Genomic DNA, 18,418 nt, shown 5'->3' with positions numbered 1-18,418 from the left:
GGATATCCTTCAAGAGATCAAGCCTGACCTATCCCTGAAATCCAGGATTATCATATTGAGTCTGTTGCATTTTGGCCACCTCATGAGAAGGTAGGACACATTAGAAAAGACAATAATGCTTGGAAGGGTAGAAAGTAGTAGAAAGAGAGGAAAACCGCATGCCAGAATCGATGAGGGAGGTCACAGGCAGTTTTGTTCAGAAGTGTTTGCCATTGCTCTCCTCTGAAGAAGAGTGAGTGTGACTTGCCCAAGGTTACCCAGTGGGTTTTTGTAGCTGAGTGGTCTCCCTGGTTTTTTTTAAATGCGTGTAAAATATAATAAATAAAACATTTAGTTTCAGTTGTGTTTTGACTGTTCAGCAGTTTGTATTTTCTGTAGATAGTTCTACTAAATGGTTACGTGTTACAAAATAAACTGACTGTAATCATGCTGTTACAAACATGTTTTTGTGTGATTTCTGCTCTGGTTGTAGCTATTAAATCATGCACATGTAACACGTGGTGCATACAAATGCTAAATATAGTAGCTACATGAGGCCAATGTCATTAACAGTAATCAACTTAATGAAAGCTACCTGGTTGGTTTTCATAATTAATTGCTTGAAAATAACACACTTAATTTACAGTTTTCTAAATTTGATTATATTACCTATAACCAAGTGGCAGCAGCATGTGTAGGTGATCTTTTCCAGGTTTTTAAAATTGTGTTAATGATGAGGAAAATATACAGACTGAACTGAAACTCCTGATGTTGATGTAAATATTTCTAGTATAGATTCATATGTGTGTGTGTGTGTGTGTCTGATTCTACAATGACATTCTTAGTTCACTTCATAATTGTAATGGTTTTATATTGACTGTTGTAGGAGACAATATAACACTGTTTTGTTTGACTGAAGAAAGCCCAGGGTAGCACAACAAACCCGGTCTAGAATCTATATGACTATAAGACAAATACTTTCATTAGTGTAGCTAAAAGCAAATGAAAGATTTAATCAACAGATGCCTGCAAATCATAGGATAATACAGACTATATTGTGATGTGTATGACTGATGTTTTAGACTGCTTTTAGGAGATTTTAAAAGTACAGTATTTTAATGTATTTTTAAAATGCTTTCAATCTTTGTATTATTTTGTTGTTGTTTAATGTCTTTAAGTTATTTCCAGCTTATGGCAAACCATACAATCCACCCCATTCGCTTAGGTCCTCTGGGAAGAATGTACTGCAGCTAAAAAAAAAACACTAGGTTGACTGTGGTTACCCAAAGGGCCTTTTCACCTGCTGCCCCTAAATTATGGAATGGCCTGTCGGAGGAGATCCAACATATAACGGTTTTAGATGGCTTTAAAAAGGCTATCAAGATGGATCTCTTCTGACAGGCCTTCCCTGAATAATTTGCTTGGTCACTCCGGGGTGCTGATGTGAACCATCCTACTGATTATCTTAAGATGCTCTTTGTCTTGCCTCTGGCTATTTTAATTTATTGTTGCAATGATTTAATTAGATTTTAATATTGTTATGTAGGAATTATTATTTTGTTTTGAGGGGGGATAGTGGGATTTTTTAAATATATAATAATAATAATAATAATAATAATTACTTATACGTATTTTATTAGGATTGTAAGCCACCTAGATCACATCGGAAAGGCGGGATAAAAATAAAATGTTATTATTTTATTATTAAGATGAACCTATCATGAGGTTTTTGTGGCAAGTTTCTTCAGAGGGGGCTTGCCATTGCCGTCCTCTGAGGCTGAGAGAGTTGACGTGTCCAAGGTCACTCAATGGGTTTACATGGCTGAGCTGGGAATCGAACCCTAGTCTACAAAGTCATAGTCCCAACGCTCAACCTCTATGCCATGCTTGCTCTCTTTTATTGTTTTCAGTAATTTTTATTAGTTCATTAGCCCTTGTGGTTGGGAGGAGATAAAGAAATACTATCAATCACTCAAGTTACTTACTGGATGCATTATATAATGGTGCTAAGAAACATGCACTGAGAAACAGGTGAATCCGTTACTCCTGATTTACCTGGTCCACATTTAATAGACTCCTCTATCATGTACCAGTATGAGTAGGATTGTGTGTGCAACAGCCATGTTGATGTGCCAGGTTTCTTTTCTTGGAAAAGAGTCTCTCATACTTCTTCAATTGTCGTTTACGTCTCTTAGAATATAGAAGCATTTTATTCAGGCCCTAAATTCTGTAGTTAGAAACTTCTATTTTAATTAATAATTGTATTATTATAGTGGGTGAATGTTAGCTTTAGCTGTTTCATGTGGATCAGAAACTAGTGCATATGAAAACAATTTTCTGAAATAGTCAGATTAACCTTTTAACCTTGGCATTTCATTTAATTTACATTTTTAAGCTTAATATCTTGAGGTGTCTTAAAATATAGTCAGTCATAAGAAAAGATTCTGAGAAGGAAATGAAGATCCTTCAGGAAGAAAAGATACCTCAGACATAAGAGTATCCTGTTAAATGTTTATAAATGAAAAATCATTTGAGCACTATCTTCTTCAGGCAATTTCCCTCTGTCTACTGTTAGAAAGTATTGGCCAACCAGGTCAAGTATTATTAAAGTTCAAGTAGCCCAGAGGGAAAAGTAATGGCCTTGTGCTACTATGAATTTTAAATGTTGCCATTTCCGTGTATTGCACCATCATCTGTTCTCACACATCACTAAATTGTATAAAAGTTGTTAGACGAACTTGAGTGTCAAGGTCGTAGGAATGATGACTCTTCTCAAGTAGCCTTTCTCCCCACCAGAGTTTTATCATAAACCTGTCCTTGTACTACATGAGATAAGCATCAGGTTGTCACACATATTTTTCTAGTTTATTGAACACAAAGTATGAAGCTGAATTATGAATTTTATTTTCCTACAGTTGACTTCTTTCTTTTAGTTTCTGTCAAGAATACAATTAGTTTTTTAAAAAAATCTCGTAATAAACATATTTTTCTGTAAACAAATATTTTTATAGAAGTGTTGTATGAGCAGAAAGCCAAATATAACGAATACAAAGTACAAAGCAAAGGATAATGAATGGGAGGTGCTTTCATGTCCAGGCACTTGTGAAGGATAGTACAACTATAATCAGACAGAGGGAAGCAGTAAGAATAACTTGATCAGTACCTTGACTTGTAGGTGAAAAACCATGTGTTGCTCTTTGTCAGGTAACAGAATGCCTTGTGTCCAGCCATCACAATCTAAATCCATTGTAGTTATTTTATAGATTGTTTGGATTTTGTGCCAGAAGAAAGGCAGGATATAAATAAAATACATACATAGGTATAGCCATGGTTTTCCTTTAGAGATATACAATGAGAATATAGCCCTGTAGTTCTTTTTCTCCATATCAAAATTTACCAAACAAGTTATCAAAAAGTGATTATATGTGGGCTCAGTCAGGGAGGCCATGGCCCTGGGACTGCAGGACCTAAGCTGAGCAGTTGAAAACAGGAGGTCTTGGAGTTGTCTCATTCAGAGGGTTGTCATGAGTTGAAGTACTATGTAGATATCTATGAAGAATAGATTGGGACGGTTCTGCATGTCCAGTAGGGCACTTAATGGAAGTGGAGCACAGTGGCATAGAAAAGATTCTACCCATTCCTATGAATGGCTACATCTGGTCCTCTACATGTGTAGGCTGTGCAGGTTCAATTCTTTGTGACAAGGATTGCATCTGCACTGCTAAAATAATCCAGTTTGACACTACTTTAACTACCATGGCTTCATGTAATAGAATTCTGGGATTTGTAATTTTGTAAGATATTTAGCCTTCTCTGTCAGAAAGTTCTGGTGCCATAACAAACTACAAATCCCAGAATTCCAAAGCACTGAGCCATGGCAGTTAAAGTGGTGTCAAACTGGATTATTTCTGCAGTGCAGATGAAGCCAGGGTAAAATTCAAATTAGGATCATTTCCAGATCAGATTTCCTTAAGATCTCAGAAGATACTATTGTTTTATTGCTAGTAAAATAAAGACACTATTCCAGAATGTTATGTTAATGTTCAGTAATGATTTTAGGATGCTTTTAGGCCAATATTGTCACTGTTATTCGCATTCAACACTTGGAAACACAAACTCAGAATTCAATTGAACTATTTAGATTTGTTGTGTTTTAATGTAGGACTATTGAATAGTCCTACATACTTGGTGGCTCAAGTGGTTAAGACGCTGACTGTGGATTGCAAGACTGGCAGGTTGGCAGTTCGAGGCCCAGGTGCTCCGTTATTTAAAATGGAAAAAATCAAGGTTTGCTTTTTGGATTTTTAAAAATATGTACATAAATATTTTCAAGCCATGGCTGGTTTAATCCATGGATGCAGAATCTGTGGATACAGAGTGCTGATTGTGATGAGATGAAGAAACAAATTTGTAAAAGGGACAAAAATGTGAATTATTCATTTTGCTTTCTGTATTATATAGTAAAATTATTGAAACTATAGTTTGTTTTAAGTTGCATCTAGAGGTAAAATATATCAGAACTAATTAATTGTGTTTGATATGTCATGAGGAAGATATGTCCACAGAAGACAATTGAAAATGGTAGTTGTGTTGTATTGATCGCCTTTTTTGAGGGAGGGGGAAAATCTTGTCCCATTTCTAAATGTTAACTATTCTGAGAGAAAAATCCTCTCTTGGGGGGGGGGGGGTGTTTTCCAGGTTGCTTCATTGCCAGGTGTTTGGCATTGAGTGGAGCTTTAAATGAATGAAGCTTATGGCAGTCTTTGGAAATGACCGACTCCAGGGAATCTCAGCTTCCTGCTGTGAAAGTTTCTATTTTCAAAGCAGATCAGTTTTAGTAGGAATGTTACAGTGGCCCCATATGCTGCTTCTGACAGAGAGCTAAGTTTCTTCCTTGAATATGAGACAGCTACTGAAGAGGTTCCCTTGCTGCTAACAAAATGAATTTCAATATGTTGCCAATGAACAACCGGTATGTTTCCAACAGCTAATGGAATTTAGCTCCATCCATGGCTAATAGAAATCTGCTTTGTTTCCTTTCCTAGCTTCAGAATGTAATACCACTGTCCCACTTTGTGGGCTCTATAGTTGGAAAGGTATTGCCCATGCAACTGCTAGCTTGCTTTGAAACTCCTGCTAAATTTTACCCTTGCTACCTTCTTCATCAACTCTTTTTCTTACTGTCTCCTTGACCTAGCAGTAGGAAGCCTTTGTCTGAGGTGTTCATCTGGAACAACTTTTCCACACTTGTTTTCATGTTCTGTTAGATTACAGGGCAGCAGGCCTACCTTTGAAGCTCCTTTCTCTTTTGTTTCTTTGCAGTGCACTCCAGTAATTAACTTTGTCCTTCTTTTATTTGTTCCAGTCAATCGCAGTCCACTCTGCTGAGCATCTTCTCCCAGGAGTACCAGGTTAGAAGTTTTTTCCTTTGTGAGGGTTGACAGGTGCCTAATTGAATGATGAATGTCCCTTTATTTCTTTGTAATTGAACTGCCAGCTTTCTGATTGGTTTGGAGGATGTTCCCCTTTCCACATCAGGCACCGCCTGAGTCTCAGTGGATGGCTGCCAAGCCTACCCATCCATCTGTCTAATAACATCTAGCCTTTGCTTATTTGGTGGACCTGTAATAAATTATGCTAAACCATTATTATTCTGACAATAATAATTTCCCCGTGTTGCGTGGTTCCATGTGCTAAATGTTTGCTGACTTGCACTGTCAGTGCTGCTTTCCATGGCTGACAGAGATGATGATAAATGACCATTGCCGGAGTGGCAGAAGGCAAGAGAGGCAGAAAATGGAGTCATTTATCATGAGATGACAGGTGTCAGTCAAGTGGCAAGTCTCAATGGAATTACTTTTTGTAGTTTTCAAATAAGTTGTTTTTAAGCAATGTTCTTCCTGGTTAAAAATGCCAATTGAATTGTAAAACCAGAGTGCAGAGGACTGGGATAGAATTGATTTGAAGGGAAATTAATATAAAGGTTGAAAGAGAGAACAAGTTTTTCAGTGCCCTCTGTAACCCTCAGCAAACTTATTTAGATTCAATTACTGTGACCTTACTGCCTTTTACATATATGCTGTATTGCAGTACAGTCAGAATATGTTGCATTCAATCCATAAATGAAAAATTATTTCTGCATTTAAGGGTTTTCTTGGATATTTGTGCTTTGTTTGAAATCTGTCTTTGGCATATTGTAAAGCTTTTCTGTTGTTTTTCAGAAACTGATCAAAAGAACACATGCCAAACATCACACTCCAGAGGCTACTGAAGCTTACTATCGAAGGTATGGTGGAGGGGGTACCTGCCAATTTCTAATCAAATTATAATATGAAACATAATTTCACTTATAGCATATACATGTAAATCTGTGAAGATGTACAGTTTTAATTAAGCAGCATTCAGACGAGATAATGGGAATGCCATTTTGGTATCATCATTTGCTGGACTTTCTGAAGATTTCAATGGGGATTATGTACTTCTAATTCTATGGTGAATTTTGCCATTGATCTATGGTAATATTCTTTATTTTATATACTAAGTATGTTCTTGAGAAATTGTGCTAACCTTAGTACAATGAATGGTACTTGTGACGCTTAGCTATTAACCATGTTAAGTGTGTCTGTATTATAAGAAACATGATTTTAGCTACTCAGTCATTAAATGAAAAATGACTTCCAAAATATAGGGTTTTTAAATAACTTAATTTGTATATTTGGGGCTGTGCCTTCTTTGGAAATGCTGATGCCAAAATCCTGTTTTAAAAGAGGCATAAACCTTTAATATGTCATTTGATAAAATTGTTACATGATTAAGTGCACCTGGAGTTAATAAATTGTAATTGAAATTTGTTATAGGTTATCTGTAGCTCTATTGACATAGACATCTCAGGAACATAATTGGGGCGTATTGATATCTGGTAGAGATGTGCAATTAAAATTTTACTATATAGGCTGACATCTCAAGAGTCTGCATGGCAAGTGAGATTATACCTGTGATTATCGATGTCTGATACTCGTAACCAGACACTGCCCCAGTAACCAGACTGCATGACAAACATTAGAATTTTATATCTAGGAGAAAGTTGACTACATGCTACATATATGTATTTAACAATACAGTAGAGGGAACCTAGGGAGTACAATCTATTATAAAGAGGAAAGAGGAAGTCAAATGTTGTCAGACTTACACTCCAGACTTTAAGAAAGCTAAATGCAGTAAATGTAAGGAATAGCTAGGTGAGATCCCATGGTCAGAAATGCCCAAAAGGAAGAGAGTTCAGTATGGGAGGAAGTTTTTTAAAACATGGAATATCAAGGACACAACTGCAAACAATTCCAATAAGAAAGAAATGTGGGGTGTGCACAAAGAAATCAGGATGGATGTATAGAACGTTTTCAAATGAGTTGAGATTTAAATGGAGACATACATGAAATAGAAGAAGGGAGAAATCACTGAAAGGAATACAGAATATTAGCCAGTATTTGTAGGGGAAATGGTAGAAAAGCTAAAATTCAGAACAAGTTAAGGCTTGCTAGAGATATTAAAAATAATTATAAATGGGGAGGGATGATTAGGTAAGTTTGGGGTAACAGGAAGAACAAGAAAATGGTAGAGCCAGTGCATGGATAAAGAAAATGGTAAAATGCTAACAGAGGGCAGAGAAAAATTCCTATGTTGCTTTGTTCTTCTCCCAAAAGGAAAACAGTTTTCTTTTCATACAAATAGAACAAATGATACATCAGGGAGATTATAGCCCTAAATATGTAAATTAGAATATTTAGCTACTCTAATTTAGGACTTTAGGGCCAGAAGAACTACATCTAGTGGTACTAATGGAACTTGCAGATGTAGTCTCACAGTCTCTGTTGATAAACTTTGAGAATTCTTAGAGATGCGGGGAGGTCGACTGGAAAAGGACAAATGTTTTCACAAAGAGGAAAAAAAGATCTGAGAAAGTATGGAGTTAACTGGATTTCATTACCAGGAAAGTTTCTAGACTACGGCGGGTTACAAACCGCCAAAAAATACGTATGGAATACGTATTAGGGTTAGGAAGGGGCGGTGCTTCCGCACCCCCCTAACCCTAGTACGTATTCCATACGTACAACATGGCAGCGCCCCTTCCACATGGGGGCCGCCATGTTTACGTATCGGACGCTGTGCGTCCGCACGTGTCGCGGTGTCTATGACGTCGCGAGTCCGCCCCTGGCGCCTCGCGACGTCATAGAGGCGCCGCTTAAAGAAGCTCCATTTTGGAGCTTCTTTTTCGGTCTGTGCGGGAGCCACGCGGTGTGGCTGCTGCGGCTCCCGCACAGAGCAAACGGCGGCGGCGGCAGACCGCCTCAAAGCGGCGGTTTATAACCCGCCTACATCTTTAAACAGTCATTCAGTGGGTGCTTATAAAATCCTATAATTTCCTTGGTTTTCTCCTGGATATATGTGAAATGTGAGGTACCTTAGGGTTCTTTGTTGGGCCTTGGGTTATTCAATACATTTATAGAGAACTTACCAAATTTGTGGATGACACCGAATTAGGAGGGGTAACAGGGGAAAGGACAGAATTAGGTTTCAAAATGGCCTTAGCAGGCTGGTGAGCTAGATGAAGACTAATAAAAGGAATTTTAACAAGAATAAATGTAAAGTTCTAGATTAGGCAAGAAAAATGAAATGTGCAAATATAAAATGCATTATATTTGGCTTGACAGTACATGTGAAATGGTGCATGGGTCTTAATCAACTCAAATTCAATGGGAGTCAGCAGTGTGATGTTGGTCACTAAAACCAATCTAACCTAGATTTCGACAACAGAAGTATAATTTCCTGATAGAAAGATGTCAAAATCCCATTCTATTTTGCTTTGGTCATACTTCAGTCAGAATACTTGGTATTGGCCTGGGCACAATACAGTCAGCCCTCGGCATCCATGGGGATCCAGTCCGGATCTCCTTACAGATACCAAAATCTGCAGATGCTCAAGCCCATGTTGTCCCCAATGGCAATTGGCAGCATGTGCACATGGCTGCACCACCATCGGGGACAACGAATCTTAATGGCAGTGCAATTGCATGCACTCGCTGCCACAGGACGGGGGCTGTCTCTAAGGGCAGCACAGCCACAGGCATGCACTGCTATTGGGTCCAACAGATGCTTGCTGCCAGTGGATGCTTGAATCTGTGAATGGCATGTCCATGGATACCGAGGGCTGATTGTAGTTCAGTTGGGACACTGACAAGTTGGAACATGTCCAGAGGAGGATGACCTAGATGGTAAAAGATTAGGAAATCAAGTCCTTTCAGAAACATCTTAAGGAACTGGGTATGTTTAGCCTGGAAGAGAGAAGACTGAGATGACATGATAACTGAAAGGATGTCATGTAGAAGAAGGAACAAGCTTGCTTGTTGCTGCTACAGAGCCTAGACCATTAACTAGTAGATTCAGATTGCAAGAAAAGATAGTTCATTTAAACTTTCTTAATGTAAGAGCTGTCTGACAGGAATACATTGCAGGTCTTTAAAAAGAGGTTGGATAGCATCTTTCAAGAATGTTGTAGCTATGTATTCCTGCATGGCAAGTATTTGGACTAGATAGTCCTTGAGATACTTCCAATTCTATAATTGTATAGTATAAAACCAGCTGTAGTACTATATTTGTTTCTGTTTACAATTTCATACATTATGCTAAAGTTGAAAGAGTGGTGGTAAACTTTATTCCCTCTATATGTAATTGTTGATGGAGTAAGAATAAAATTACCTAGAGTTATAGGCAAATTAATAAGGAAGGTCTTGTTATTTTAGAGCTGTGTGATATGTGAACACTGCAAAAGATGTCCCAGATACAACAGTTACATTTTATGATGCATATTATATGAATCAAAGGGATTATAAACCACTGATATACTTTTGTTATTTTAAAATGCTATGTATGCAATGATGTTTGTAAATTACATTGATTATCCTTAATCCCATTACTGGAATTCAGATAATTTTAGAGTGTTTTTAAAATTTATTCTTTTTACAGAGGTGATATTGAAACTGCCGAAGGCACTTTAATAATAAATACAGACTGTTTCTACCCAAGCCTGTCATACTCATCCTATTTAAACATACATGTAGCTTATCTACATGTATGGACACACATACTGTATTTTCTGGCTTATATGACTACTTATTAACCCAGGAAAATCTTTTCAAAAGTTGGGGGTCGTCTTATAGGGCAGGCACTGAAACTTCCGAGCTGGAATGGAGTATCTGTGGTTGCCGCATATGGTGGGGGGAGCTCAAAAACGGCCACGACTGCATTCCCGCCGTATGCAGTGACCGTATGAAAGCAGCAAGGGTGGCACTGTACAAGTATGGTAGAAGAAAATTCACTCACAAGGATTCGTGGAAAGAGGTGATTTAATGCGGTCCTGATGACGATGTGACAGGGCGCCTCACCAGGAAGGTGTAAGTGAAGGATGGAGGAATCTGCAGGCGTCCGGGATGCCCGGGGTATGGAAAATAGAGCCGTGTTTGCGCTACCGTTCTGATAGTCTTGGAGACAGGGAGGGCTGGGCAGGCAGGGAGAGCCCACCAATCCAAGCAGGCTTTGTATACAACAAGTTTTCCTGCGAAGTACCTGCATGTCATAAGTATTTGAGTTAAAATTACCATATTGAAATCAAATCTGATATTTTTTTAATTTTTATTTGGTGTGCGTTGGAAGAGGGGTAGTCTTATACAATGAGTATATCTCAAACTCTATATTTTCACTGGAAAAGTTGGGGGTTGTCTTATACGCCCAGTCGTCTTATACGCCGGAAAATACGGGTATTCACTATACAACTTATATAAACTTTACTAAATATAACACAAATCATCCATACCCCATCTGTTACTTCCTTCTTCGCAGCTTTTAATAAGTTTTATTTGTCTGAACTTACTCTTTTAAGAGGCTATCTTGTAGTGAAAATATAACGTTCTTTTTCCTTTCTTTTTTAAACTATAATTAGCACCAATATATACATTTTCTACTTCTTTCCCTTCCAAACTGAGTCTACATTTAAATTTCCTTTTATAGCTTACTCTGGCCAGTTACACACGGGCATCCTAGGATGGACTCAGTCCATGCTAGGGTTAGAAAGGGGCGTCTTTTCCAGACGCCCCTAACCCTACCACGGACTGAGTCTGTAACAAATGGTGGCGGCCGTTCCACACGGCCGCCGCCATCTTGATGTAGCGGACGCTCTGTGTCTGCACGTCGCACCCCAGAAGTGCCGCCGAGAGTGCGCGACTAGCGCCTCGTGGCGTCTCTTCCGGAGCCCAGGAAGGAGCATGATTTTCGCGCTCCTTCTCTGCAGCGTCTGGGAACCACGCCGTTTGGCTGCTGTGGTTTCCGGACGCTGCAATCGGCGGCGGCCGCAGACCGCCGCTTCTCGGCGGTCTGTAATGGGCCTCAGTTTGCTTTTTAGTCTTAACTTAAACCCATAGAAACCATTTCCCCCATTTCTGAGTTAAATATTCTATCTAGAATCTTTTTCCAATCAATATTTTTATAATTATAATTTCTTAATCCTTTTATTTTATCAGCTTCCAATAAATCTAATAGTTAGTAGCCATTCCTCCTGAATTCTCAAATTGAAAATTAAACTTTAATTCCTAAATTAAAAATTAAACTTTAAATGTAAAATCTTTTTTAAAAATGCCAGATGATGATTAAATATTATTCTCTCTGTGGCATTATTGGCCACATCTGCACTGCAGAAATAATCCAGATTGATGCATTATTTGCCATGGTTCAATGCTATGGAATCCTGGGGTTTGTCGTTTATTGTGGTACCAGAGCTCTCTGACAGAGAAGGAAAATATCTCACAAAACTACAAATTCCAGGATTCTATATTATTGAGCCATGGCAATTAAAGCATTGTCAAACTGCATTATTTCTGAACTGCAGATGCAGCCATTGTTTCATTATGGGACTTGCATAGAATATTGGATTTAACGCTGATTTAAATATTGAACAGGGCTAGATTGATCCCCTCCCTGCTGTACTGCTCTCAGCATGTTAAGAACCTAAGGATTTTAAAAAGGGGGCTGGAAGAAGTTACAGTATTGTTTGAAATTGTATTTTAACTGTTTTTTGTTTGTTTGCTTTAAATTATGCTTTAAATTGTTTTTATATGGTTTATAATTTAATTCTGTTTTGGGGGTGTGGTACAGACCGCCAAAAAGCGGTGGACCAGCGCCAATATTAGGGTTAGGGAGCACGCACTGTCTACACGCTCCCTAACCCTAATATGTACCGCCGGCAGCATAATGGTGTCGCCCTGTGTACACGGACACCACCATTATGACATCACAGTCATGCCACATCCAAACGGCGTGGCACAGGCATAACGTCTTCGAACCACGTCAGGCCGCTTGTGGCGGCCTGATAGCGGCGCTGGAAGGAGCTCCAAAACAGAGCTCTTTCTTGGGGAGTGCCTCGTTCCCGCAGCCACCAAACAGCTGCTGGAACGAAGCCAGGGGAAAGGGCCCAAGCGGCCCCTTTCTCTCCTGGCAGCGGCTCCCCGGGGTGTCCTGGGGCATGAAGCCCCAAGGTCACCCCTTTTCGGTACCAGGGAAAAGCGGCATTTTGCCACTTCTCCCTGGTCCTGAAAAGCGCCGGATTGGGGCCTTTGGGCTGCTGCTGTGGCTGCCCTGGCCCCAATAAGTGGTGCAAAGGGGCGGTCTGTATCCCACCAATGTTGACTTTTTATGCTTTTAATTATGTTGCAATCATTTTAATTTGCAAGCCATTTACATCTCAATTTTAAGGAAAAGGTGGGATGTAAAGATATGTAAAGATACTATTACTACTACTATGAATATTGGATGAAATCAGGAAGAAATAACATTATTATGCTACGTACTCCACTACAGCTGGGAAAACATATCTTTTGTCATTACTGAAGAGCTTGTGTGTGCGCAAAAGAGTTTGGAAACCCTGTTTTATCAACCCTACCTGCATTCATAGAATCATAGAGTTCGAAGGGACCACAAGGGCCATCCACTCCAACCCCCTGCCATGCAGGAACTCTCAAACAAGGCATCCCCAACAGATGGCCATCCAGCCTCTGTTTAAAGACCTCTAGGGAAGGAGACTCCACTATACTCCGAGGGAGTGCATTCCACTGTTGAACAGCCCTTACTGTCAGGAAGTTCCTCCTAATGTTGAGGTGGAATCTCATTTCCTGTAGCTTTCATCCATTGTTCCAGGTCCTGTTCTCTGAAGCAGCAGAAAACAAGCTTGAGGATGGAGTAAGCTTGTTTTCTGCTATTCCAGATAATAGGAGACAGAGCAATGGATGCAAATTACAGGAAAATATTAGGAAGAATTTCCTGACAGTAAGAGCTGTTCCATAGTTGAACACACTCCTTCTGATTGTGGTGGAGTCTTCTTATTTAGAGGTTTTAAAACAGTGGCTGGATGGCTAACTGTCAGGGGTGCTTTGAATGTGTCACTCCTTTTTGGGGCAGAAAAAGGGCACCCTTGTTGCCAGCGCTGCAGCATTTCAGCAGCGTGGCACATGTAAATGTCTTTTTGCCAAAATGCAATAAAGCTGCCACACGTGTGGTCAGCCATGTGGCTTCCTGGTGGCATGGCGGCATCAGAGAGTGCGGTGTCTAAATGCTGCATTCAGATGCCACCCCAACCTGGTGCTTATTGCGTGTCTGTTTTTCCCCTTGCCCTGCTTTTACCATTTTAAAGCTCTCCCTCGGTATATAAGGGCTAGGGTCCCAAGTGTCTTCCCCAAACTAATTCAATATCTTAGGTAGCATGCTTGCCTTTGTTTATAGTGTCTACAATTCAGTCAGACAGAAATATCTGTTATAAAACATAAACAATAATTTTATTAAATAACATATAGCATGAAAGTATCTTAGGTGGGCTACGTCAGCTTATTGTGGTTATATTAACATACACTTGCAGGCTCATCACAGTCTCATCTGTACTTTTTAAAGTGACTTCTTCTAGTCATAATCCCTGTCTGACTCTTACTGACTCACAGTCAGATTATTTATCTGACTCGCATTGAAGCCAAGTTAGATCCTTCATCTGACTCTCATTGAAGAACCTCTCACAGTCACTTACTCCTTCTTTTATACCTTCTAATTCCCCAACAGCCCCCTCTCACAGTCTGCCTGAACTGTGATTGGCTGCCAGGAAGCCAAGTTCTCATAAGAACTGCTTCACAGTTACAACAACAACAATTAACAATAGTAGTAGTAGTAGTAATTTAAAGTATTCAAAGCAGGAAGACAGCTCCAATAAGTAAAGAGGATTCTCTGTCAGAGCTAACCCGAGGAACATATTAAGGAAGATCACCCTGAAGGCCAACAAATGGATAGAGACTTGACAATATTTAACTGATTTTTAACCAATTAAAAAATTGGCCAGGTACACAGCAAAAACAAGCTTATTCTATGTTAGATATACTGTAGTTGTATAAGTAAGCTCAACAAGAGCTTAGGTCATTCAGCGCTAATCAACAGTGTCTGGTGACAGATAGGTTCTAAAACATCCAAAAGTTTTTAGATTCTGCAAGAATTTATAAGAAAAGCACCATTGCCTTTGACAAAGCTCTAGTCTCAGCTATAACATCAAGAATATAGTAAACAATGTATAATCCATCACATTTTGAATTATCCTTTATCAAGAAAATCTAGAATATATGTGTATATATATATATATATATATATATATATATGAAAAATGTTGTGAAACGTAAAATCGTATATAAAATGGCAGCTGTACATTAAATCGCAGAAATCAAATAGGCTTGTAAAAATATCTAAACATTTCTAAAATGAAAAAAAAACAGTAATATTCTATAATTTAAGGAGTATGTTAATAGAGTGTGATTCCAAACCATGTAAGAATACTAATACAAAAAGAAGGTACCAGTACTTACTAATTTAAGAAGATAGTTTTCTCCATATAAACTATGAAAATTACTAAAGTATGCCCCCTGGCATGGGCAAATGTTTCCAGGAAACAAATGCATCACTCTTCCCCCACCCCTCCTTGAATAATAGGTTAACAATGTTGATGAAACTTTTTCAATCAAGGAATGATGGTTAAATATTTTAAGGAATAGATTTGGTTTTGGCTAATACATTATAAACCACATTATAGTGCTGAAGACACTATAAAGTGGTATAAAAATGTAAGTGCTATTGCTATGATTTATGTGAATGACTGGTTTTGCCACATGATATATAGGAATTGTCAAGTTACATAAGAAACATATACATATATTCTGGATTCTCCCAATGAAATTAGAGTCAAAGTATGTTGGATTTTATTAAATGTTTTCTTTGGCCTAATTATTTTTCTGTTTTTCTTCTGCTACGTTTGATATTTTCATCCTATTGTTCACATGTATAAACAGCAGAGCATCCTAGCTTAGCTGTTTAAACCCTTCATTTAAGAGACAACTAATGGGATTTAAAAGGATAGGACCCCCAGTTGGATTCTTCCAGGCTAGCATCACAATACAACCTCTGACTGTATTCTTTTGTCTTCTCAGCTGGGTGCTTAACAGGAAGTGAGCAGTACTGGGTGGGATTTTGATCATATGAAGCAATGGAAGTCTGCATTGCCAGAAGAGTTGAATAAATTCCATTCTGTTGCTGGAATAGTCTGAGCCTTGGTCTCAGGAGACAGAGCTGTGCATCAGGTCTTTTTCCTTTTGAAGGCCTAAAGTGTGCTTTTGCTTGAACTAATAGCTGTGTTGGCTTTGAGTCTGCAGTATCCCTAAGAGAGACAACTCCTGATTCATATCTACATCAGAACATGGCAAGTTACTATTTTGGCTTTCAACTCTCAGGACCACCCCCCCCCCCACCAGTTATCATGGACAGTAGTCATGCTGGGTTTGGAATTGGGAGAGTTGACATTAAAACAACAACAACAACAGCCTACCTTCAACAATGCTATAGAAATCCTTCACACTGTTTTTGGACTTAGACACATTTTGGGTCATGTGTATTAGGTTGCACTGATACACACCAATTTAATAATGGAAATTAGAAAATTCAAACTGATATGGGGAAATGTTAATAATCAAAGGGTTTCCAGCCTAATTCCCTGTCATTTCTCATCTCTTCAATCATAACACATTGGGGTGAAATTGTAGTTCCCAAACAGAGCAGTCTGGTGTACCTTTCAATAAAACAGATATAATTTGGAAAGCCTAACATCAGACATGATTGTTTGTTGAATTTTAACAATGCTTTAATATATTTTTGATTTACTCACAGAGAAGTATGAGAAGAGTTTTGTGATCAAGAACTGTTTCACAGACATTTATATTTTAAGCTAACCTGCGTGCTCTTTAGTCATTTTCTTTCTGACCCTACCAAGAGAAAGAGGTATTAAGACTTCAGTGCTGACCTTTTCTTTGAATCTGCAGCAGCATTTTATTTTTGTCTTGTCTAGGTACCTGAATGGAGTGATAAAAAATGCAGCCTCTCCTGTATTATTGGAAATGGCCAATGAGGTAATCGTGGTTTTTTTTTAAAAGTCTTTTTAATTAAAATTAATGGGCACTTATAGTCACTTTTATTTAGAGTAAAACAAACCAGGCTTCAAGGTGCATGTTATCTGTCGTTTACACTAATAAGACAATTATTGTATATTGATTAATATGATAATGAAATTTATTCCTTACTTTAGAGGTACATGATGTTTCTTGATTCACTTTAATTGTTTTAAAAGCTGGTTTCCCCCTTCTTTTAGAAACCTAGAAAGATGCAAGTATGAGGTGAAAAAAACTAGGAACAAACATTTTAAATGATTGATTCACTTGGGTATTTTAATAATTTAGGAAGTTAATTTCATCAACAGGTTTGTTTTCATAAATGCACTGATAATGTAAGATGTTACAATAAAGTTCAAAACAAGCATGTTTTTTTTTTAAATTTTATTAATTTTATTTGTACAAATAAAAAACAAGTCATGCAATGACATTTCAAAGAAAAACACAGAAAGGAAAAGAAAAAAAAAGAAAAAGAAAATCACTGTAGACATATCGTTGACCATACTCTCACTTTTGTTATTATCTACTGTGTACTTCCTTAGGCTGTAGTTCAAAGTTCCTCTTGTTTTTTTTCCTGTTATTCATTTACTAACTCTCTTTGTATTCTTCAAATACCACCATTAGAACTATTAAAAGTTAAATATATCAATGCCTAGTGAGTAAACTTTGATTTAAATTTAATCTTCTTACCCCAATGCTATCTAACCCTCTTTTATTCTATTTCGTTTTATCTTTAACTCATAATTCGAATAATTGGCATTCCCTTTTCTCTTTTAGTATATAGTTCTTCCATGGATTCCAGATTCCATAATGTGTTTCTAATGTTTCTTTACTTAATAACATTGTCAATTTTTGCATCTCACAGATTTCCATCACCTTTAGTCTCCAGTCGTCCAGTGTCGGGCTTTCTTCATTTTTCCAAAGCTTAGCATAGAGTATTCTGGCTGCGACTATGAGAAAAAATAATAGTTTGTCTTGATTTCTATCCAAATTCAAATTATCTGAAAGGTTTAGAAGATACAGTCTCGGTTCCATCTTTTTAACTGAATCCAATATCTTCCTAATTTCTTTATGTATCTTTTTCCAGTAATTTTTTGCTTTAATGCAATTCCACCAGCAGTGTAAATATGTGCCAATATGAGTCTTACATTTCCAGCAGGTGTGGTTTTTATTTTTAAACATTTTGGCCAATTTAAAGGGCGTTAGATGCCATCTGAACATCATTTTATAAACATTTTCTTTTATTAGGACGCATGGTGTGTATTTAATTCTTATTTGCCATATTTTTTCCCATGATTCTAATTGAATTTGTGTGTCCAGGTCTTTTGCCCATTTTACCATATATTCTTTAACTATTTCTTTTTCCAACTCTAATTTCCTAATTAAGTTGTACAATTTTGAGATTTGTTAAAACAAGCATGTTTTAAATCTACCTGTTTTGCATACAGATAATTTCAAAAGTAAACAGAATAATAATAATGGTTCTTCAGTGGAATACAAATAACTAATAATGTCACTTAACGTTTTGGTTTTGATCATGTTTTGTATTATTTTGACACATATTTAATGGTACAGTCAGCTCTCCTTATCCACAGATGTTCTTATCCACAGAATCAAGCATCCACAGCTTGAAAATTATGCCTAAAAATATAAATTCCAAATAGCAAACCTAGATTTTCCTTTTTATATGAGGGACACCATCGTATTTAATGGGACTTGAGCACCCACGGATTTTGCTATCCATGGTGTGTGTGTGTGTGTCCTGGAACCAAGCCCCAGCGAATAATAAGGGCCCACTGTACAGGAAAAAATTTGTGTTGTTCACTGGTGGAGAGCCAGGATAGTGTTGTGGTTTGCGTGTTGGACAGCAAATC

The 18,418-nt window shown here is 37.9% G+C and overlaps 1 protein-coding gene across 1 annotated transcript in view; it reads left to right on the top strand.

The window, feature by feature from the left end:
• Positions 1 to 18,418, top strand: part of LOC149314860 (CDAN1-interacting nuclease 1-like) — a 174,262-nt gene that overhangs the window by 41,784 nt on the left and 114,060 nt on the right. The window contains exons 2-4 of the mRNA XM_089523542.1: positions 5,345 to 5,390; positions 6,201 to 6,265; positions 16,445 to 16,505. Coding sequence (XP_089379668.1) covers positions 5,345 to 5,390; positions 6,201 to 6,265; positions 16,445 to 16,505 — 172 coding nt within the window. The remainder of the gene's footprint in view (positions 1 to 5,344; positions 5,391 to 6,200; positions 6,266 to 16,444; positions 16,506 to 18,418) is intronic.

The sequence above is a fragment of the Sceloporus occidentalis genome, unplaced genomic scaffold, assembly GCF_023333645.1.
Source record: "Sceloporus occidentalis isolate IW3139 unplaced genomic scaffold, rSceOcc1.0.p SCAF_4, whole genome shotgun sequence".
In the NCBI taxonomy this organism is placed as follows: domain Eukaryota; kingdom Metazoa; phylum Chordata; class Lepidosauria; order Squamata; family Phrynosomatidae; genus Sceloporus; species Sceloporus occidentalis.
This window is presented reverse-complemented; position numbering and strand designations above follow the sequence as displayed.